Source organism: Micropterus dolomieu, linkage group LG06, assembly GCF_021292245.1.
Source record: "Micropterus dolomieu isolate WLL.071019.BEF.003 ecotype Adirondacks linkage group LG06, ASM2129224v1, whole genome shotgun sequence".
Classification (NCBI taxonomy): domain Eukaryota; kingdom Metazoa; phylum Chordata; class Actinopteri; order Centrarchiformes; family Centrarchidae; genus Micropterus; species Micropterus dolomieu.
In genome coordinates, this window is record NC_060155.1 from 13,009,894 (window position 1) to 13,033,247 (window position 23,354).

The 23,354-nt window shown below is 40.9% G+C and overlaps 4 protein-coding genes across 7 annotated transcripts in view; 1 reads left to right on the forward strand and 3 right to left on the reverse strand.

Moving 5' to 3' along the window:
* Positions 1–1,652: 1,652 nt before the first annotated feature.
* On the reverse strand, positions 1,653–7,337 carry ube2v2 (ubiquitin-conjugating enzyme E2 variant 2). Of its 2 annotated transcripts, none has more exons than XM_046051387.1 (4): positions 7,119–7,337; positions 2,969–3,117; positions 2,726–2,851; positions 1,653–2,569 (listed from the first exon to the last, which is right to left on the reverse strand). In XM_046051387.1, exons 1-4 carry the CDS (start codon positions 7,132–7,134, stop codon positions 2,423–2,425), a joined length of 438 nt encoding a protein of 145 aa, XP_045907343.1. In that variant the 5' UTR covers positions 7,135–7,337; the 3' UTR covers positions 1,653–2,422. The 2 variants fall into 2 exon arrangements, with proteins under 2 accessions (XP_045907343.1, XP_045907344.1); XM_046051388.1 differs by lacking the exon at positions 7,119–7,337 and adding an exon at positions 6,475–6,645.
* Positions 7,338–8,566: 1,229 nt separating this feature from the next.
* mcm4 (minichromosome maintenance complex component 4) lies at positions 8,567–17,622 on the reverse strand. 2 transcript variants are annotated; one of them, XM_046051385.1, is made up of 17 exons: positions 17,541–17,622; positions 16,582–16,659; positions 16,286–16,444; positions 15,996–16,159; positions 15,761–15,862; positions 15,568–15,663; positions 15,367–15,462; positions 14,784–14,922; positions 14,366–14,586; positions 14,083–14,203; positions 13,356–13,615; positions 11,899–12,264; positions 11,662–11,789; positions 10,527–10,734; positions 10,148–10,376; positions 9,627–9,760; positions 8,567–9,215 (listed from the first exon to the last, which is right to left on the reverse strand). In XM_046051385.1, the coding sequence occupies exons 2-17, from the start codon at positions 16,643–16,645 to the stop codon at positions 9,120–9,122; spliced, it is 2,583 nt and encodes an 860-aa protein (XP_045907341.1). In that variant the 5' UTR covers positions 16,646–16,659; positions 17,541–17,622; the 3' UTR covers positions 8,567–9,119. The 2 variants fall into 2 exon arrangements, with proteins under 2 accessions (XP_045907341.1, XP_045907342.1); XM_046051386.1 differs by lacking the exon at positions 17,541–17,622 and adding an exon at positions 16,743–17,410.
* A 2,345-nt stretch (positions 17,623–19,967) lies between these two features.
* On the forward strand, positions 19,968–21,395 carry cebpd (CCAAT enhancer binding protein delta). The gene has a single exon (XM_046051528.1). It carries the CDS (start codon positions 20,193–20,195, stop codon positions 21,072–21,074), a length of 882 nt encoding a protein of 293 aa, XP_045907484.1. The 5' UTR covers positions 19,968–20,192; the 3' UTR covers positions 21,075–21,395.
* A 105-nt stretch (positions 21,396–21,500) lies between these two features.
* Positions 21,501–23,354, reverse strand: part of spidr (scaffold protein involved in DNA repair) — a 33,376-nt gene continuing 31,522 nt past the window's right edge. For both annotated transcript variants that reach the window (XM_046051525.1, XM_046051526.1), the window contains 2 exons: positions 22,580–22,636; positions 21,501–21,979 (listed from right to left, as the gene is read on the reverse strand). In XM_046051525.1, the coding sequence (XP_045907481.1) occupies positions 21,845–21,979; positions 22,580–22,636 (192 nt within the window). In that variant the 3' untranslated portion in view covers positions 21,501–21,844. The remainder of the gene's footprint in view (positions 21,980–22,579; positions 22,637–23,354) is intronic.

The following is a 23,354-nucleotide window of genomic DNA, read 5'->3' on the forward strand; positions in this document are numbered from 1 at the left end:
AGCAAGGTCATCCTCGGCAGCAAACACTGACTCATCTCACACCCACACAAATTCAAAGAAGAAATCTTGCTTGCATTCAGATATCTAATGCCCTCATAGTACATACACTGCCTTAGTTATCTATCAATGTGCACAACCTCAATAGCCCATAAGGACACACAGGGACACCAGCAAAGAGCCTTTGTGACAGCAGCCTACAAAACAGCTGAGGCTGTGGGTCCCTACAGCAAACTGCAAAACACGTCACTTATCTAAAGAATAATGACAGCATGCACAAATGGAGCCTGGAAGCATCACAGTGGTACTGCCTTTTCAGACCAGTCATGTCCTCTAAACAGAAGCCCCTTCAAAGAGCCCTGGCAAGGACATACATAAGTGTAGAGCGCCCTCTAGGGGACAGAGCTGACTGAGTTGATTGGTCATGAAAAGCAGTCAAGTGATAACAGTGCAACCAAAAACATATCAAGGCTCACACTATGCAAACTTAGCTTGAAAACAGAACGTGTGGGGTAAACGTGGCAGACAGACAGTGTGCTCATCCCAGTCCAGAGACAAGACAGGCTGCCCGGAGTCAGGCTCTGCTACAGCAAGGGAGATATATGGCCAGGAGGTCAAACAGGTCGAACATAGATGCCACCACAGTTCCATCATTTTTAGAGGTCACACACACACAGACACAAGGTCTTGAAGCCTTTAATAATTTAGAGGACACATATTTGTCAGGAGTTGTACTTTCTTACAAATAGGGCCCTGCAGAAACATTCAACATTACGGTATTCCCAATCTTGGGTCAATGTCACAGGCTCTGGATGGAAGAAAAAATAAATCTGGAAAAACAAATTAACTGATGGTACATCTATTTTTGCTGCTGGACCATCAAATTTTAATTCTTCTGAAATAAGCAGAGTCTGGTGCCAGCGGATAATGGGAATGCAAATTGCCAGAAATCCCCCAAAACACACTATAAGCCTCCCTCACAGACCAGCTACTGGTCCAGGCTGTTACTGGAACAAAAAATGATTTGTTCAATTTTCCTAGTAAATAGGGTTTAAGAATGTATACTGATAGATGCTAAAGCAACCTAATGTTTACCAATACACACTTATTTTAAACAGATAAACAAACTGGGTGTACTTAAGATCCATCCGCAGTGAATTCCCTTTAAATATCCATTTGGTTAATTCAACTTTATGAATAATCAAACAGCTGAAAAGCAACAGGTCACATTCTCAGAGGAACAGTACCCAATTGCTTCTCACTGCCACACTAGCTCTCTACTACCAAATACTGCGCAGCACTGACTGGCTTAAACAACTATTAGTGCACAACATAAGGTGAGGATGGACCGTCACTCATTGAAGAAACCGGCTTGTCCGTCTAATAAATATGCCACTCAATGAGAACTGAAGTGTATAATAAGTGGCATTTTGATTATATTCTTCTAATGAGCACAAGTCACATATCAAATACCCGCAGCGTTGTGTCACCCAGCAGTTTCATTAACCTGGTTTCCATTACATGGCCTGACAGGGAGAGCTTACTCACAACATAATGCATGACTCGGGCTTCCAATTGCCAACTGAAGTCAGCCTGTCAGCTAAGGCCCTCTTGTGGGAAAACTGGCAACTGTAGGTGCAATCAGATAAAACGTCAACCTTGGGATTTGTTTATTTTTTCATAGACAGTGATTTTAATATCAGAAAATCACAAGTTCATACACCTGCCATTTTCACTAGAAGTTAAATGCAAGGGTTTCAGAACAGAACAGGCTTCAACGTCTGTTACATGTCAAAGAGCTGCAGAACAGAAACATATTGGTATCGTGTCAAATACAGATATATATATATATATATATATATATATATATATATATAAAAAAAAACAAAAACACCTTTCTTACCTTGTGACACTACTTTTAGACTACAGCCACAGTTAAATTTTCAGAAAATATGCGTGATATTTCCTTAATTAACCTGCTAAATTTGACTAACAACTCAAAAAATGTGGCTTCTCTTTGACTAGGTGTTAGTTACAGAACATGCCTTCATACACACAGCTCGCCGTTTATTTCAGTGATCAGTCAGTTGAACATTAAACTATTAGGACTCCGGTACAGCCTCTGCATGGCCTCATGCTTCCCCCTCTTCAAGCCTACTCAAGCTGGAACATGTCGAACATAAAAGTCATTGTCAAAGTAACTTTATTAAAAGGCAGATAACTGTGGTATTGTAGTCTGCTAACCATCTATTTCAGTGCTTAACTGCAGGGACATTTTCTTTTTGAATGAGCTATGTAATAATAAAGTCCAATCTTGCTCTTGCAGACGATATTGTTGATGTGCGAAGTGAGCCTCTTGATGATTTTACACAATATTTCTAAGAGAGTAAGGTTTAAGACAGAGGGTCGAAACAATCCATTACGATTAAGTGCTGTAGGTTTGTCCTTCTGGTGGTTGTGGAAGCTTCATATTTTCTTTGGACATCATTAGACGCCTTAACTCTTGAAGAACAATTTTAATGCTATAAGAATTCTGCCATTTTGCTAATATTGGTATGCTACGTGAATCCACCTGTGAGACACAAAAAAACAAAACAAAAAGACACCAAATCAGTCACTTTGACAGGAGCGCTGACTTATTGCAAGGATCACATGTGAGCGGCACAAAGAACGCAGAACAATTTCTGAGTTCAACAAATGAGAAGATCAGCTTTGTGACAACACTTACCGTCCCATTGGAATTATTTATCCCATTCATGTTAATTTTTGTTACAAATCTAACAGTCGGGGCTGCCTCTGGGTATCTGGATCCACATTCCACTTTCAGACTGTATATCCTGTTCTCATAATTGGTCTGAAAAACACAGAAGTCGAGAAAAACATGTACATCGGTTACAGCAGCTGTATTAGTGGACAGTATTTTCCGTCTGGATTGGAATGTCGATCCACATGCTGAGCTTGCGCTGCTTACTCTTGCTGGTCCAATGATCATGCCTGTCCACCGTGTGAGAGTCATGTCTTCGTCATCCTCGAGGCCCCAGCTGACTGTGCCATCGCCTTCGCCCTTCTGCCCCTCTTCAAGCTCCTCCAGCAAGCGAAAATTGCGTGGAACTTTAACTCCTGAAATACCAAAAAGCAGAATATGAATTACACAGATTTAAAAACAAAAATATTCTGCATTTTTTTGATCCTGCTGACAAGTATTGTGTGTGTAGCCAAAGCATGATATAGCTGTGTTCCGTAAAACCACTATTGGCACTATTGTTGTCCAAAAACTATTAAAAACACATCAGTGAGACGCACTGGTGACATGTTCCCTCATTATGTTGAACATGGGCGCTGCCATTCATTTGTGTCAATCCTACATACACCGTCCGCTGCTGTAAGTACTCACTCGAGCATCAAATGTTTATTAATCTGCAGCTGAAAATAGCTCCCAGCAAATGCAGTATTTATTCCTTTTTCAATAACTGCTAAAAATCCACAGTGCCCAGATGAAATCAATGAGCCAGAACTCAGAAAGTACTGTAGGACAACATGCTATGGTGTTATTGATGCTGGCCTTCTAATGGGATTTAGGAACAATAAAAAAAATAAATAAAAAAAAAAGTTATAGAAACTGCATAAAGAGAAAGTCATAATGGACACACTTTTTTAAAACTAACTGGTTTGAAGGGGAAATGATTAATGATTACTGGAGCAACCGAAGCAAAAATGGCACAGATTTGATAAAGTTCAAATGTTTCCTTGTCTTAAATTGCGGTAAACTGAATAACTTTGGGTTTGGACAGAACTAGAAATTTGTAAAATATCACTTTGGAAAACTTTTCCCTATTTCCTGACATTCTATAGACCAAAAGGTTAAATGATTAATCATGAAAATTATCGGCAGATTAGTAAAAAGAGCTGAAAAATTAGTGTCTCAATTCTCAAAGACTAAATAATTAGTCGATAAATAGAAAAAACTACAGATAGATTAACCGATGAGGAAAACAACAATTAGTTCCAGCCCTATTTGTAGATAATTGTTACTTGCATCTCTAAAACATAATTTTAAAATGACAGTTTTCCTCCGAAATAGAACTGTAACTGCACGATCAAAGTGTTTTGTCACTGCTGGTGCTCCAACTGTGCATCATGAAAACTGATGCAGACACACATTCATCTAATGCATCTAAATGAGTAATAGTGTTAAACATGTGCAAGACCAGACAGGTTGATACAAGAAATGACTCAATAAATTGGTGCACTATATGCACGTGGCCACAGCACATCCTGATCTATCTACTGTGGAAATGCATCTAATTTGATACCTTGTTCACAAGACATTTACTAAAGATATCTGATCCTGCTGAACACTGAAGCTTAATAATCTGCACTCTTGACAGCTGTTTGGGAACGGTCATGAGATTCGGAGCCCATGGGCTTATACTGCTGATTTTTAAACAAATGATTCAAAGTAACATCCACTTGTCTTATGACTGCTGACTTGATAATAACATCATTCAAGACGAGTCCAAAAGTGCTCTGCTACTAGGGAAATGTTCTAGGAAGACAGCTCAGATGTTGGCATCAAAAACAACGCCTGACAGGAACTCACAGAGGTGTAAATGATGAACCACTTACAGCTCATGACTGGAGAAACGGTGGAGGGTGAGGGGACAGCACTTAAGAAAAACTACTGCTATTCATAATTATGAGCCTGGAGACAAATTCACAGAAGGGGAAGTGAAATGAGCACCAGGGACTGAGGCATAAGACATGGTGAAAACATTCAAATTTCCACCGTCATCGAATCGTTCATTTCACCTCCTACAATCTGAGAAGTTTTTCAACTCAGGGCTTGAAAAAAAGTAACGTCGGGACTGTTGAACTAGCCTGATCGGACAAGTGAGTTGCAAAAACATTGGTATATAAAAAAAATAACGATATAAAAATAATCGCATTAGAAACTCAACATCCTACAGTTGTTTTGCAGCTCAAGGTGCGCACCGTTGGCCAATCAAGAGTTGAAGTGACGCGACAGGCGGCTGTCAAATGTTACTTCTCTAAACTCAATCAACCTCTGGGTCTGAAAGTGAAAGCATGCAGACGGAATTTAAACCTGTATTCTCTCCAGCGGCCAGCAGGGGGCGAGTCTGCTGGTTACAAAAAGAAGTCCGCTTCCATTAGAAATAATGGTAAAATGTTGCTACTTCACAGTAAAAACAGTAAAATTTGTCTTGGGGCCAGTAAATTTCTAACCCACTGGTCCGGTGGGGCCAGTTGCAAAAAAGTTTAACATTGAGCCCTGTTTAAGTCCTTTATCAACATGTGAACAATGGTAAAGACACCAACATTATCAGCTAATTCACCACAGCTCAGGTGTATTAGCATTTATGTCAGCTGCTAGGTAAAAAGAAACTGCAGTACAGAAATGTACAAGATCCTAGGGATGCAGCAACAATTAATGAATGTATATAATCCACACACACGTTTTTAAAACTTTATAGGAGTCAGAAATCTGTAAATATGCTTAGTAAAGGCCACTACGATCCTACATGATGACAGACAAATAGCTCAGCGTGGTCAGATCAGTCCATCATGTGCCTCTTATATATATTCATTACTGTATAGTTTTCATCTATGGTTTGTGGTTGCGCAGCCCTTGCCTGTTCTCTTCGAGACCTCATTATTGTTATTTATAGGAATGCTTTTGTTCCTACAAAAATCTGAAAACATAAAAAAAAAAGCATTATTATGACATTCAATTGTAAGAATAAAACACAAGAGGCACAAATGTGAGCTGTCAGGAACGTTAGCTTTCCTTAAAAAGGCATGAGGTGTGTGTCAAATTAGTGATTCACTTTAATCTATAACAAAAAAAACTTCACTACATTTCAAGAGCTAACGTTATAACTGTTTCAATGTTCCCAGGCCGGGCTTTTCTATCCATCTATATATCTACGGCACTTAGTGACTTAAACCTAGCTAGGTTAAAAATGAATGAGCAGGTCGCGCCAACTAACCTGGTAACGTAGTTTCGATTATGAAGCTACTTCCGCGTCGTAATAAATTCCCCGTGTATTGTTAAACTGCGCTGAAGAAATAACGTAATAATATTGTGAGAACATAAATCCTGTGAATATTTACTTTGTTATTTAAGAAAAAAAAGAAAAAAGTTCATTTTTTGCAAGTTTGAGAACCACGCTTCCTGCTGAGCGCTGAAGCAGACATGGGCTCCGACTATTTGCTGAAACAAAGCGTGCCAACAGTATGTTCTCTCTCTACGTTTCTACATTCCCAACCCTACAACGACAAAAGCATCTACATCTTATAGAAACGCCGGGTTCTTTCCTGCTTCTACTCAGAGTTAAAGAGTAACGTTAGAAATCCTGCTAAAAATGTACAATAACGTTAGCATGTGGGGTGCTAATGAAAGCAGCAGGGGATTGCCCCCCCCCCCACACACACACATATTAAAACATATATCGTTACCTTTATGTTGTTTCACAGAGAAGCTATCAAAATCCCCAGATTGCACTTGTCACTGTGAAATCGCAGTGACAGCTTAATGTCTATTAAGAAGACACACAAAGGGCTTGTGCTTAGACAGTCACTGCGAATAAAGTAACGTTAGGTTTATTCCGATCAAGTGACTAACGTTAGCTAACATTAGCTGGACACAGAACCGCGCGTTGTTGAAATGTTCCAGTTGCTATGTTAGCAAGTAACGTAGCGTTACTGTCTGCGGTTGGTTACAAGCCTCAGAATAAGTAGAAGGTACAACATATTTACATTATTATATCGCATTATACTAGCTCTAGGGTTTCTTTGTAACAACGTTAAGTCAATACTGACGCCTATTTCTGATACCTTGCGATATTTCAGCTAACTCACTGGCAAGCTATTCGCCCGTTTAAGCTAGGTTAGCCAACACAGTAGCTCCATGAGATAGATGGCTCCCATGAAGACCACTGCTTTACGGAGAGGAGATATTTCCGTCACAAGTTGTAGTTCCGAGCAATTTGTAAACAATTTAAGTGAGCAAATGGCCACGTTTGCTGACCAAGGAGACAGCACGGCCCCAGCTTCGCCCACACTTTGTGTCGCTGTAGATATTAGTTTGAAGGCACACAAACCTGAGGAGGCCGCCATCTTCTTCAGCCGAGTCCAGAAGCACACAGCACTGTGACATCACATCAGCTAAAACCGGCAGAGCAGTGCTGCACTGGTTTTCACACAGTTTACTGTTCACTGTCCATGTAGTCTGAAAGACAACAATTACACCACTTGAACGTGAACTGCCTTTTGAACCTTGGTGTTTCCTTAAACTTCCATTCCAGCGGCTTTGAAGTCAACAAAGGTTTTATTTGTGTGACATATTCAATTCACTATCTGCTTTTTACATCACTTCATCAAAGGAATATGACTCGTCTGTCTTTTAATGGCTGCACTATTCCATCACATGGAAATTTCAGGTGGTCTTATAAGTATAACTGTTGCAACTAAAACCAGTACGCCTATTGGACAACAAATTCAATAATAGATGTGATAGTGATTAACAAATCAGAAAAATATGATCATAAACAAAAGGTTAGACTAAATGTGTTGGTGTAAAAACAGCTAGCCCCTTTTTCTTTAACTTAAAGTTAACATTAATGATACCTCCAAAGTCTTAGAAATAATAACTGTGTATCAGACAAACAGCGTTTCATCTTTGTGGCCAAAAAAAGATGAGATGTCATAAGCAATAGTTAGACCCAATGTGTTGTAAAAACTGAATTAGCAGAGACAAGCAGACTGGATTCACAACAAACCAGCTCTAAAGATAATAGGTGAAGATACTGAAGAAACCCTGCAATGCTTAATTTGAGGACAACAACGCAAAACACGTTAGTCTGACAATTAAGTTGTTTTCTATACTAAAAGCTATAATTAAAAGAGTAATTGCATATAATGTTCATGGCTCATTTTGGGTGTAAATAAAAGTTACTTACTCACAAATTAGATAAAATGGATGTAACAGCTGTCAGCTATACTACCACATGGAACTTTGTCAAGTTGAATCTCCACTAGAAGTTTAGATAGTTTTGAACAAACACTACCAAAGATGGAGCCACCAGAAGGTCTGGCAAGGTTGAAAAGGTAAATTCAAGCTTTTAACTGGCGGAGATGCCTTCTCCAACAGCAAGTGTGAGAATTCAGTCTTGCTTAAATACAAAAACTGTCAGAACAAACATGCAATCTTCAACCTCACTGACCCCCCACTTTCAGTACGTGATGCTGCTGAAACCCTCAAACATAATTTAACAAGTGTTTGTGGCAAAGTTTCCAAATGTACAAAATGTGCTGCTGATAAGGGAATGTGACAGGCATGTAGCATATTTCCATGTAATAAAATAGCGCAGCCACAAAAACATGAAGGGTATTGCACTCAAGTGTAAACACAGCTTCAATGAAGAGCTGGAACAACTTGGTGCATAACATATACACATATTTAAGCTACTCAGGGAAATATGATGGGAAAATTGGAATTTCTTTCAACTTAAACTTACAGCCAATAAAAAACACAAATTTTCCAAGCATTTTCAGTGAGCAAAATTTTATTTTCCCTCTATTAACAAGTAGTCAATGCAACATACAAAGACAATTCAACGCTGTGGAAATAAGTACTTGATTTTCCAGAGTATTTGAAAAAACGGATACAAATGGAACAAACTCAACCTTGCTTTAAGACATCTCAAAAAACAAAGAAACTCAGTCATTACAATGTACAAGTTGGAAGAAAAGAGCTTTTTAACCATAACAGCACAAAAATAGCAAGAGCATTACTTGAAAACAGGTAAACAAATGAAGTGCAAGCACTTTTAAATATTATCTCTTAATTGCCTGTATATGCATTTTGTTTTCTCTTTTTTTTTTTTTAAATCACAACATGACACCAAAAGTTAGATGACTCATATGGTTATTCTGGCTTATGTCTTTAAATCCAAAGATATTCTACATACATCTAATACACCCAGAAAACATGTGGAGTTTCAATTATACAAAACTGTTTTGTTTTTTACAACATGAGAAAAGAGGTCTACAGGCACGAAAGGATTTAAAATGAAGGACTGTACATAATTGCAGGGTGTGCCTTAGGCCAGGAGGCGAACAGTCTTTCCAGTTACCGTCAAGTAATCCTCATCGGACAGGGCTCGCAGCGCCTCGTCGAACAGCTCCTTTGTGATTGCCTGAAACAAAGTGACAAAGAAGGAAGTCATTACAGGAAGTGGTGTTTAGAATTACTTTGGATTAATTCAATTTTATTACCAACATTGTAGTTAATGAAAAATTGCATACATTTAAAAAACAGACTTAACACAAATGTGAAGCTGTTAAAATATTTTAATTCCTAGAGCAATTTTACTGCTGAAAACTAGCTGGCCTGTATCTAATGAAGCATCAGTATCTTATTTCAACGTTACGGCCTACAAGTGAAAGAACTCTACTCTTGTTCGGCCAAATCAGAAGCGAGGAGCGCACTTTTTAAGGAAATAAAACAAGACAATAATATCTCAGGAGTTGAAAATAAAATTTGGTACAATTTTTCTGAATTTTTTATTTTTTTAAAGGAACACAATAAGGCTAAATAAAATATTTACAGTTTCAGACTGTCCCCTTAGTTCATCAAGCAGCTGTTGGTATTTCATGGCAGGTGTTTTCCCCTTCGCCTGGATCAGCTTCTTCAGGGCTTGGGCGGCCTCCTCCTTGCGCTTGCGAGCAGTGGCACTCATACCTGGAATCACAAATGAACACACTCAAATACACCGGCTGCAACGAATGACTATTTTCATTATCAATGCATCTTCTGTTTATTTTTGTCTAAGCAATTGGTCTATAAAACAAAAGTAGCAGATTTGTGAATTTCAGAAGCTGGAAGCAGCAGATGTTTGTCATTATAGCTTTAAAAAAAACTGACCGAAACTACTGATTTATTATCAAGCAACTGTATGCTGCATCAATTTGTTGCTTCCTCAGTCTGCTGCTTTTTTGGGGATTCACATAAAACTATAGAATAGAAAGAATATTTTTCATATTTAAAAATAAGCAGGGATTAGCAGGCTTTCAGTATTAATTCAAATCAAGCAGTTAATATTTATTCACGAGGCACCGTGTTGTGTACCTGTTGTGAGAATAGAGATGTCAACAAATCCTGTTCTGGGGTCAGTGGCCGACTGTTTGAGGGCCTCTCTGTGCAGCCGCTTGGCCTCCTCCACGTCGATGGTCTCCACCATTTCAGAAAAGCGCACCTTGGCGTGCGCCTCTGCCAAGCGGATCAGGGACTCCAGCTGTCTGGGGTAGGCGGACACCATACCCCGGCCACTGCCTATCTTCCTCATGTCCACATAGGCCTGAGGACCAACATGCACAAGGTCAATTGAGGGCCAACATCATATTAATATTGTTTTACTGTTAACACTTAAAGACCAATGAGTGTGTGATTAGGCTAACCTTGCTGCAAATATTCAACATAATGTACATAAACTGTGGGAAAGACGAACCTCAATGAGGGCCTGGCTGGCTTCCTCATTCAGCCTTGGATTAATGTACGTTCGGGCATATGCAATGTAGTCCCTCAATACAGCCATGTCGAGGAACTCTTCCTCCATCTGCTCCTCACTCTGGTAGTACAGCGACACCAGGTGGTGGGCCAGCCTGCGGTCGTAAGCCTCATCTTGGGGATCCAGCATCAGGAAAATGAGGTCAAATCTGATGGAGGACGTTATGCAGTATTAAACAAAAAAAACAAACAAGCAATGTGACAACTGAGAAACAAAAATCGTGAAAACGCATGGCATTAGGTTGGCTGTCAATTAGTCGCATTTGAAGAAGAAAAAATTGCTTGTCTTTATCAATGCTGTTTACCTGGGTTAAAAAAAACAACAACATGCCTTTACTGACCAGTTTGCTTCATGCTTCATTTGAAAAAGATATGAATGATCAGCTGTTGCTCAGTTTAAACAATTAGAAAGCCAAAGGATGTGCTTGTATCGGCGTGACATTTAATCAGCAAGTGATAAGTGATAGGAGTACAGTAAAAAACAAAAATAAACCAGGCAACAGAGAGACTAGATATTCCTACAGTCACCCTTACCTGGACGGATTATGTCTTCTCTTTTCAAGCTCTAAGGTACTAAAAATAAGGGGACTGCCAAAGCCTATCGAATCTTTCTTTAAATGTAAAGTATTTTGTCAATCGGACACAGGTTTTCTTCCAATATGCGAGTATTAATTATTGCTGTAGTGAGGAAAAAAGGTAACGGTGTTTCTGAGCTGAAGAAAGGTTAGTCTTCTATTAAAATGAGCAGAGGGTGATTAGTAAAGGATCTGCTCTAGATTAGAGGTAATTATTTAGAGACCGTGTGAAAAATGCAAAAAATGGTTCTGAGACTGTTCCTCATTTTACTGTATCAATCCATTATGCATGTTCTTTCTGATTAACCCACACTTTAGGCACAGGTGATGCGGCATCTGAGGACCTCATGCTGCTCTGAAAACTCACACTGTGCCAAAATGCTGATTTCCACCCTTCTTTCAGCTGATTAATGCTGCCAATTTGCAAGTTTACCAACCTTTCCAGCAACAGCGAGACAGTCAGGTTTTTTTAGTGTGAATGTGCTGATTGATGGTATTCACCTGGACAGCAGTGTGTGAGGCAGCTGGATGTTCTCAATCGTGGTCTTTTTGGGGTTCCACTGAGATTCAACAGGGTTAGCGGCGGCCAGCACGGCGGTGCGAGCGTTCAGCTGGCAAATAATTCCAGCCTGCAGACACAGAAGAAAAAAATAAATAAATAAATTTACAAAAAAGGGTGAGAATCACACTAATTGAGTTTTCCTGGTCTGCTGTTAAAAATTTGCCATAGCAACATACCTTGGCAATGGAAAGGGTCTGCTGCTCCATGACCTCATGCAGCACAGAGCGCGTACTGTCGCTCATCTTGTCAAACTCGTCGATGCAGCAGATGCCGTTGTCGCTCAGCACCAGAGCTCCTGTCTGCAGGACCAGCTGCCTGGTCTCCGGGTCCTTCATCACGTAGGCGGTGAGACCCACAGCACTGGAGCCCTTCCCCGACGTGTACTGTCCGCGGGGCACCAGGTTGTAGACGTACTGCAGCAGCTGGGACTTGCTGGTTCCGGGATCTCCGCACAGCAGGATGTTCACCTCTGCGCGGAAGTTGCCGCGGCCGGTCTGACTGAAGTCCTTGCGGGTGCCACCAAACAGCTGCAGCAAAATGCCCTGGAAACACCACACAGGGAAATAAAAGTCGCTGTCAAACTAATAATTCTATATTGTGTTTATTATTTAGAAGCAATATTTAATCTTGGGATACATCACTATAATAATACCGCGATTACAATACATCACCATTATCATAATATAATGTATTAATGACCTATATTCATAGACTGAATAAAAAATGTATTTCTTCTTTTTGTCTTGCCGAGATTCTCACAAGAGAAACTGTTTTCTTGTTGATTGCATGATGTGTCCTTTAATATATTTTGAAAAAGAACTCACTGCTATTGTACGTTCTTTAATGAACGCGCTAAGCAGCTTTGTTTGGCCCTATGAAGTCAACTCTTAACGCAGCAGACTAAATAAGAAGGCTTTTATTAAACCTTTTCTCCTCGCTCAGCCTCAGAAGGCCTGAAGAACCTTTCTGTCACCATTAAAAATCATATCTGATTCTGTCAAGACTGCACAGCTCTGATCGAAGCGATACATCATTGTACTTATGTTAACACCTTTATCTCATTATCTTAATTTGAGTACACACCTTTTTGCACATTGCTTGTTAATATCGGTATTTTTTTATTTTTCCATTAGCATTACAGTATTGTAAAAAATTTTTTTATCTCTTTACTTTATCTAGATTTCTATATTTATGTTCTAAATCACAAATAAACCAAGGCAAATTCCTCATATGTGAAAATGTACCTGGCAATAAACCTCATTCTGATTCTAAACTAGATTTCTACTTAACCTTAATCTGACTTGCCATAGCTCACCAATGTGGAATGCTGTTGTAAAACAAAATGTCCACTGGTCTAAGCCCAGTAAGCCAGGATGCACCAGAGCCCTGAAACCTACGAGTCATTAATGTTATTAATTGCAACAACGATTTCTGTTAGCTTTTCTTAAAATGCATGTTGGGCATTAAATGCAATAAGAATGCTATAGGCAAATCCGTGTCACTGACAGTTTGTGTTGCTAACTGACGTGATTACTCTTGTTCCTAGGTGCTTCTACAAGTAAATGCTCATATTTTGGTGTCTCTCTCTCTCTCTCTCTCTCTCTCTCCCTCTCACACACACACACACACACACCTTTTTGATGTCCTCATGCTCATAGATACTTGGCGCGAGGGCAGAGGAGAGGCGTTCGTAGACGTCTGGCTTGGCGGCCAGTTCCTTCAGGGTCTGCACTCTGTCTTCAGTGAAGAGCTTCTGTTCGGTTTCCTCGTTCAAACCGTGCAGGCGCTTCTCGTCTGTCTTACGGAAGTGGATAGCGTCGATGTGAGTCTTGTACACAGACTTCACATTGCTCTGAAATGGGTTGACGCGCATGGGGACTGCTCTGTAGATACCTGCAGGGACATTTGAGAAGCTGTTAGGGCCTCTGCTGATGAGTGAAAACATGGACTGATTTATTGTCCTTGAACATGCTCTAGAGAGCACATTAGTGTTGAGACAATAAGTCGACTGACAAAACACTGATTGCGAACTTTTATAGTTGATTAATCATTTAAGGAAGAAATACACTTGCAGGCTCTTAAATGTAAAGGATTTCTAAGTTTTATATTTCGTCAGCTTGGGATTTGATCAATTGTGCATTCTAAATTACATTTAGAGACAACATTAGAGCTGAAACGAGTAGTCTGTTGCCAGAAGGGCTCGATGCTTTTTTATCCATTTTAATATCACTGAATATTGAATATTTTGGGAGGAGGTTTTTTTTTTAGACCAAACCGTTAATAGAAAATAACAGGCAGATCAAATCGATAATGAAAATGCTCAGTTATAGGCCTAGCAGTAGAGATTTAGGAAATATTACCGGTGATGTTTATGCGGTCCCCAGGCTGCACTTTATCAACCAGGTCATTGTGAGCATAGACAATAGTTGTGTGAGGCGTCTGACCAGCGGGCATGTCTTCAGGAGACTCTTGAATTTTGATCTTAAAAAAAACCAAAACAAACCCAAGGTCAATAAATGAACAGATGTCACAAACTCAACACCAAAACATCAATAATTACCACATAACGTTATGAGATTTGGTGTCACTGACTGTAAGCAATCTGCCCCATTGCCAACCCCTCAACCCCCATCGAACTCTTACCATCTGTTTGTCTGAAAAGGCGGAGCGATTGTGAACGAGCGCCAGGCTGTGGGTGTTGTTGCAGTGACGACACACAGCCGGCTCAGCGATGCGCCCGCGATCCACCTCCACGCGGGTGCTGTAGGCGCACACCTGGCACTGGAAGAAAGCCTCTTGCATCTCAGGGATGAGCTGCGAGGTGCGGATCACCATGCCACTGATGGTGATCAGCTGATCGATGTCTGTAGAGGCGACACATAAGGCACGCAGAAGTTTTAGTCTGAAGCAGATACCTCACATTTTCTCAAAGCAAAGAACAAGATTCACAGAAATCCCACACTAAATATGGGATTGAACGGCTTGATACAGAAGTCCTGATAAGTGTGATTTTGTTTTGAATGCATCCTGAGACATGGGCTGGATTGATGAATCCACACACCTTCTGGGTTCAGGCTCCTCATGTTTCTGGTTTTCAAGGCGTTGTAGGGGCGGACTTGGATCTGGTACTCCAGGATGGAGTCTGGGAAACGCTCAAAGAAAAGCTCGTTGACTGCCATGTCAAAGGTTGGGATGACTTCCTGCAAAGGGGACAAATTACACCATTATTAGCATCACTATGCTGACAAACAGCCACTGGACATATAACATATAATTAACAAGGCAAAGACGCGTAAAACATCCTGTAAATTAAGTGTGACAACAATAATCCCGACAGTCAATTCCAACTGCATCTGGGACTGTAGCTTTTTCATGAATTCTCTAAGAAGGTATAATAAGCTACAGCCTCAGCCTACATGTTTGCTGCCAATCTCATTGTAATGTTGATTTATTGTCGTGCGGGTATTTATACACTGTACATTTCTGTTCAGTTATAATTTATTTTAAGTTAAAAGACCAAAATAAAAACACTGATTAATCACTTTATGTAAGATTGTTGCAAAATAGTTTTGGATCAATATGGTCCTAATTGACTTTGTAATGCACAAGGTGATGAAAATAAATGATAACATATGGGGCATTACCTGTGGGTAGCAGATGAGCTGCCTGTAAAGATCTGCATCAAATGACTGCACATGCAGACTATTCACATTCAGCACTGGATCACCGACAACACTGATCTGTCAGGGGAAAAAGAAATATTAACATTTAAGTCTAATTTTAGTCAAAGTACAGATCAGCCTAAACAGAGCACAATGAAATAAACAGATAAATAAGTACACTACCTCTTCCAGCTTCTGCATGTATAAAGGCTCATTCAGGTCCAGACCAGCATTCTCATCTTCAGTGGAGGTTGGGTCAATGAACCTCTGCAGGAACCTCTGAAAGAAAAGTCATGCAAAGCATGCGAACAGTTAGCTCTTCCGTACTTACACCGAATGGAATATCTTGCTATAGCTGAAATGTAAGATTTCATACCTGAAACTTCTCCTTGCAGGTCCCTACATTGACATCAGTCCCCCAGATCACCAGTCTCTGGCCTGCGTTTGGCTCGCTGGCTACGGCACCATCTGCACTTGGCTACAGAAAACAAAAAGTTTGTCATCCTTAATAACTTTAGTCTGAAAAGTGTCGTGCTTTTTTGTCTTCTCCTGACTCAGGTAATCAACACCATCTAGATAACTCTCTGGATATTCCTGACTCCTCCACTGACCGGCTCAGAGTGAAGATCGACTTGTGGAGCCTTCCTGACTGACCCCAGATCAGGGCGCTGTCTGGCCGGGGTGCCACGCACACTACTGCGTGGGGTCCCTTCAACCCTGGAGCTGGGGGTCCCATACATCAGCGGGGAGCTCATGTCCACTTCATTGGGTAGAACTGTTAAAAGAGACACTTTTTTTTTTACAAAACCACAATGCATTTAACCCAAGTGTGTCACAACAAAAGAAATGTCCTGCATTTCCTTCAGACAAGGCTAAACAAACCAACGGTGTGTGTTAGTACCTGAGGGACGTGGGCTGGAGAGCAGAGAAGTGTCCTGAGGTGCCGCTGGGCTGAGCATGTCGGTGGCCGGGGAGGTGGGCATCGGCATCAGGTCCCCAGTGGAAGAGTCCTGGCCTCTGCGCCGCTGAGAGGGAGGCGAGGTGGGGCCCTCGCTGCTGGCTGAAGACACACAAGACATTTTAATAACAGTATATGAACAGCTACAATCATCTCAGTGGCACAGCAGCTGAAGTCACGAACTGCTGAGAAAAGGGGGTTCACTTCATTAAGGACACAAATAAATAAAACGAACATACGTGTGGGTGGGTTGCTGTTCCTTCCTCGTTTGCGGGCACCAGGAGTCGATGTTGGGGAAGACATTGTTGCTGGGATATCTAAATATCAAATGGATTCATTTTTAGCCAAAAGAAAAGGCTGCCATAGTTTTTACTGCAGGGGAAATTAACCAAAAGTGCACCTTCTCTAGTAGGGCTTTTAGCATAACACGTTGTGGAACCACCTGCCAACTGACTTAAGAAAGCCAGGTAGGTCTGTCTGATTGTGGTTGTTTTCTGTTGGAGACCAGGGACGGATGATAGCCTCACTCTCGAATGTGCTGGAATTTGTGCAGCCACAAGATGTTACAAGGCGATTGACAGAGTCTTAAATGTTTTCCTGCCCTCCATGTTGTTGTATGTTAGGTTTTGTTTAGATTAGTCTGCTCAGCCTTGCAAGGCCCGAAGATAAAAAGAAGCTAATGCTTTTTTGTTCCATTTTCATACCCAAATACCTGCTCAGTATAATCCTCTTAATGACACCAAGATCTGATTTGATACTTTCTAATTTATTCACCTGACAAATCTGAGGGCTCTGATGTTTAGTTAAACTGTATAAGTGTGGTTAAGTTCTTTATAATCCACAATGTTGTGTTATTTTATTGTAATAAACGTTGTCATATTCTGTGAACTGTTTGAATTATGTCATACATAAGTCCACTACTTAAACTCAATACAGTTTCTGGCTCCTCTCTGCAGATTCACACTTTCATTAGGTCCGTTAACTTTTCCACCATCTGACATGTGGCTGCTGAGGAAACAATAAGTTGAACCTTGCCGAACTGTTTCACCCGATTTAACACTTAAAAGTCAGCGTGCAAATAAAATAACACGTTGATGCACAATTACAAAAAACATGTGCAATGGCAGAAACGCTGATTCAATCAGGATAATCAATAAGATAATAAGAAATTACTGATTTTGATAAAGTCCGTTCTTACCTCTTCTCGTGTGTATTTCCGAGTGCTGCAGATGTGGCGCGAAACAGCGGGTGACGTAATTTTCGCGGGGAACTTTGGACCAATAGCAGGCCAGGATCTTCTGGTCTTTCCGGCCTGTTCCTTCACTGCAGAGGGGGGGTTCATGTTGAGCTTCACTCACTGCGACTTTCATTAAACATAATAAAATGTCTTAATAGATTAAAATTGTTTCAAATAAAAACGAAACTACACGTATATCTCGATATTATATCCAAAATACGATCTACATTTCCTGCGCGTGATATTATGCTCACAGATACCCTGAGTTGATTTGGTTTGGTCCAACACTAAATTACCTTTTTTTCATCTCTTCCCTTACTTTATTTAAACAGTTCACAATAGCAAAACATGAAAAAAATAACTAAAGAACTAAGTATAGGAAATTAATTATTACATATAAATATAAATACACGAATAAAAAAGAAACACAATTATTTGCATTGCTAAAAGGATAATATATATATTGTCTTATCTCATCGTAGTGCAATCATCTTTGCATGTATTCTTTAACAATTTGGCTTGAAAATGAATAGTTTTCGACTAATGAGTTTGAAACTTTCCAAGAAGGAACAAATGTTTGATTATACTAGAAACAAATAAATATCTATCCAGAAGTGTAAGTCCGCTTTGTCGCAAAAGGAGCCGTATTTAATAACACCTGATAATAATCTATTAATGGATTTCAGTGCGTATATTTGGTGATCCATGGGGGTTAACAGGGAAGATGCGACTTTAGCCTGCAGGTACGTTCACTGACCACCAAGTGGAGCAGTTTCCCTTTCAAAAATGCCGTTGACATTGGAAAAGTACATCACACTTCCTTTGGGGAAAACATAGGAGAGTTTCCGAGAAGTGACACGCGCCCTTCATTTGAGGGGGCGTTTTAAAGATATGATTACCATCAACATTTTTTCCCTCACGTTAGAAAGTAAGTGCAATAAAAAAGGTACCTACAGAATATTTAATATCAACAGGTGCCACATGGAGAGTGAATTCACTGTGTTTTATACAGAATGAATGTGTGCGTATCTATCATCACATATTATTGTAATGTAAGTGTTGTGATGTTAATAACTTGTGAAGACAGGGTAAAATAAGGGTTTTCATGATGTAAACGTCAATGTATATAGCCTACAACATACATAGCCTACACTTGATTTTTTAGTCTATAAACCACCTCTGTATAACTTTATATCCACACAACATCCATATACCTGCATTCTTACAACTATCTGTGCCATAACGTCCTATATGTAGTACACAGTAATAATTTGACCTGTATACTGTAGATTGTCAACGGCACGGTGGTTCAGTGGTTAGCACTGTCGCCGCACAGAAGAAGGTTGTGGGTTCAAACCCCGGTTTCCCTGGCCTTTCTGTTTGGAGTTTTCTCCAGGTGCTCTGGCTTCCTCCCACCATCCACAGACATGCAGGCTAGGTTAACTGGTGTTTCTAGGTGTAAATGTGAGTGGTTGTTTGTCTATGTGTGGCCTGGTGACCTGTCCAGGGTGTACCCTGCCTTTCTCCCAATGTAAGCTGGGATAGGATAATATGCTCTATATTGTTGATACAAGCCTAGTAGATACTGTATATTGTATACATGTACTGTATACGGTATATTGTCTTGTGTTGGCATGGCATACACACAGTAAATACCAGGTTATGCTAATATTTTTATACTACCTTTCGCTTTTGTGAATTGTCACATATCTTCTATCAGAATGATAAATAAATTATGGATGTGTGAAGGAGTGATGGCAGCCTAGAAATGGGTAGTTGCTGTTCTGGTGGTTTTCCCTCCACTCCAACACTTTTATCACACACCATTTTGTATTCTTAAGCACTTTTGAGACTAGTACAAATGTGAGGTACTTGTAGGCCTACTTCACATAAGTATTTCCATTTCCTGCTACTTCTTACTTCACTACTTTTCAGATTGAAATATTGTACTTTTTTCTCCACTGCCTTTATATTGCAGCCAGTTATTTATTACTTTTCAGATCCAATGTCTGCATTAAAGTATTGCTTACACGCTTGATAGATTATTAATAAAGGTCCAGTACTTTTGATACTTTTGTTGAGTTTAAGTTGCTACTTTTATGAAATAAATGATCTGAATACTTCCCCCGTCACTGTTTGAGAGAGACACTCACAGGGACTTAAACTTAATCCCAAACACAGCCTACAGTATGTCAACAACTCTGAATCATTCATACAACCGTAGTAAAAAAAAGTGGGTGGCATGAGCAACACGCCCCTCTGCGCTCAAATGGGAAGTTAACGGGCACCACGTGACCTTCCTGTTGCCTTGACTGGCTCGTGAGCGGGCGGTGCGTGTGACGTCAGCGCAGGGAAACGATACAAAACTCTCCGCGAAAGTACAGAAGCGTCAGAGTAGTGACAAGGAGAGATTCGGTACTGTCAGTGACAGGACCCTGACAGTTAACACCCAGGGATCAAAAGCCTGATCAGATTTTAAAAAGGGGAGAAAGGCGCCTGCAGAGAAAAGTGAAGCCACTGCAGGATTGCTGTGTGTAGAGACTGGTCACACCTGTGGGTTATTTTTTAACAACTTTTTCCTCCCTAAACCACGTGGACCAGTCACCAGGGTTAATGTGTGACAAATACAGCCTGGACTTTCACTGCGTGTCTCCACAATGCAACATGAGTTGGGCGATGGAGCCTGCTAACTTCTATGAGAGTGTCAAGCTGGGCGGCCCACACCAGGGGGTCTGCAAGCCGGGCAGCAGGAGCGACGGCGCGGGCGAGGACGGCACCATGGTGGAGCTGAGCACCGCCCCTGCTATGTACGACGATGAGAGTGCCATCGACTTCAGCCAGTACATCGAGTCCATGACAGCCGTGCCAAACCTGGAGCTGTGCAACGACGAGCTCTTCCTCGACCTGTTCAACACTGTGAAGCAGGAGAAGGTGGATTTCTACAATATGCAGAGCTCCGTGCAGCCCGGCAGCATGCAGCAGCTGTCAACCACATACGCAGCGGAGAGGAAGGCGGACAGCGGGCTGGATAAGGGGGCGTTTAGTGCGCCCATCAAGCAGGAGTCCGACTGGAGTGACAGCGACATGTCCTCATCCCTGCCTTCCCAGATCGAGTCCTGCGCCCAGACCTCTGTCAGCCTCCCTACAGGGCAGCCAACTCCCCCCACCACCCCGGAGCCTGTCTCCAATGTAAGCTCGGCCAAATCCTCCCCGCGGAAGATCGGGAGGGAAAAGGGGAAGAAGACGGTAGACCGGTACAGCATGGAGTACCGACAGAGGCGAGAGAGGAATAACATTGCAGTGAGAAAAAGCAGGGACAAAGCCAAGATGCGAAACTTGGAGATGCAGCAGAAGCTGCTTGAACTGGGCTCTGAAAACGATAGGCTTCATAAAACTATCGAGCAGCTAACCAGAGAGCTCAGCGGGCTGAGAGAGTTCTTCAAGCAGATGCCCAACTCCTCCTTTGCGGGCTCCTCGAGTGCAGAGAGCCGGTGACAAACTCATTACCCTATGAACTGAGCTTTTTGGAGACATACCTCAACAGACATTTCGTTTTTTTACCATCTGTACCAGATGTATTAAGCTTACCATAATGGCACTGGAAAATATGATGTTGCTGCCATATTTTTGTGGGATTTTCTGTATTAAATTATTTTACCACTGCATTTATATGATGCTATACCTGAAATGGTACATGTTTTATAATTCCAAACTTTGTATAAGAGCCAGAGCATGATCTTTTATATAGTTTGTATGAAACCTTGAAAACATTTTGTTTATGGAATCTATAATAAAATTGCTTTAAAGGTGCAGAAATATCCTGGTCTGTGAGTAGTCTTTTGCATATAATGGTCAATGAACTGTATGCTGAGAGAGCAGCTGGAGTGTGTTTTCACAAGAAGTGCAACAGGAAACAGAAAGTCAAGTCAGCAGAAATACAGACTTTTATTGACAGTGTAAGAAATCTTAAGACAGAGGTAGATGAGTTTGGAAAAAATATCCATCCCAGTTGATGAACCACGTGGGCTGCTTTGACAGACACCCTTGGACTGTCAACTCCTGCTCCACAAGATCACATATCATTAACACAAACAAGACCTTGTGTTCTTGCAGCCTGTTCACTTCACCACAGCCTCAAGCTGTCAGTGAGGCCTTCAAAGGGGGGAGAGCAGGCTAATCTGGCTCAGACCAAGGCCTGGTGTGCAGAACCTTGGAGCCAGCTGAGGCCAGAGGAATGATATCATTAGCTACTTGCCCCGACAGCCTCAGAGGCAAATGTCTTGCAGGCATATTTCTTCCAGGCCGATCCAGAGGGCAGGTTTCCTGCTGACGACACGGACGTAAACGGCGAGAGGCCCCACCTCTTTTCCCAGGACATTCTCCACATCGTAACCTGGGAACTGAGACATTAAAAAAACTCACATGTGCAACACTGAAACATACAACATCCCATCTTATTTACTACGTGTTGGAACCAGTTTAGGCTCACATCTCCCCTTAAAATCTTCCTCGACTACCTGCACATGTAAAAAACAAATTATTTATAGTTGTTTTAATCTTATGATGTTGCAAGAATATCTGAGTGCACTTAAGGCCCTGACCTTTGCACACTGGTCAGCAGTATTTGTTGATCTAACAATTTATTCTGCACTCATGAGCTCCACTGGTAAACCAGATTAATGCATGCACAGTGTATGTGCAAGACTATGAACATCTCTGCCACCTGTAGGTTAAACAGGAAATGAATTATAATATTCTCAGTGCAAAAACTGCATGCAAAATTAAAGTAATCACTAAGTATAAGAGGTGGTGGAAGATTACGTCAGTAATTTGGCAGCAAATTCCTTCAACAGTATCAATGACCTGCATGACTCAGATTTATTTTGATGGGTTTTATCAGTCTGACATGAACAGATGACAGTCAGGACATATTGACAGAAGATCAATACGCTGTGTAGTTTAGCCCAGAGTGATCTAACAGGTTGTAAAAGCAAACCTACCTCATTACCCTCCAGGGCTGCAGTGTTTAGGAGGGACATGATTGTCTTTTGCTGCAGCTGTCGGAGAGATGAAAAGGTGTGGAACCATTAATGTCTTTCTAATCAGCATCCTAAAATAAAAAGCATATACCACACTAACATACTGTGGTTGCCGGTGAGTAACAGACTAGACTAGAAAGGGTTCAAATACCAGTTGGCTGATAAGAAGAACATGGATAATATTATCAGTCTGATTAAAGTCACAGCAGGTTTTCCATAATAAAAATGCCACTATGCACATGCACAAAGAGTGAAGGATTTTATTTATGTTAAAAAAAAAAAGTGATTTTTCTTGCCGCTTCCCTTTTTTTCTGCTTAAAGCAAAGGTTCAGCGTTTTTGGGGAAAATGCTTGTTGAGTTTCTTGCCAAGAATTAGATGAGAAGATCAATACCAGTCTTGTGTCTGTCGGGTAAATATGAAGCTACAACCAGCAGGCGCTTGGCTCAGGCAGCCTGACTCTGTCCAAAAGTAACACAATCCACCTACCAACACCTCTAAAGCCTGGAAAACCAGTTTAGACTCCAGGAAGAGATTGGTCCCAACCAAGAAATAGTCTGACAAATCACCTCCCGTAAAACGGAACATCATCGCTTTTACGCTTTGACTTTTGTAAAGATTAAACAAATGAGATACAACATGTTAAGACACTTTAGACATGCTGTTACATGTTTTTTTTTGTAAGCAAGGATAATGGCTGCTGACTTCAACTATTTACTCGGCAAAAGAAGCAAATAA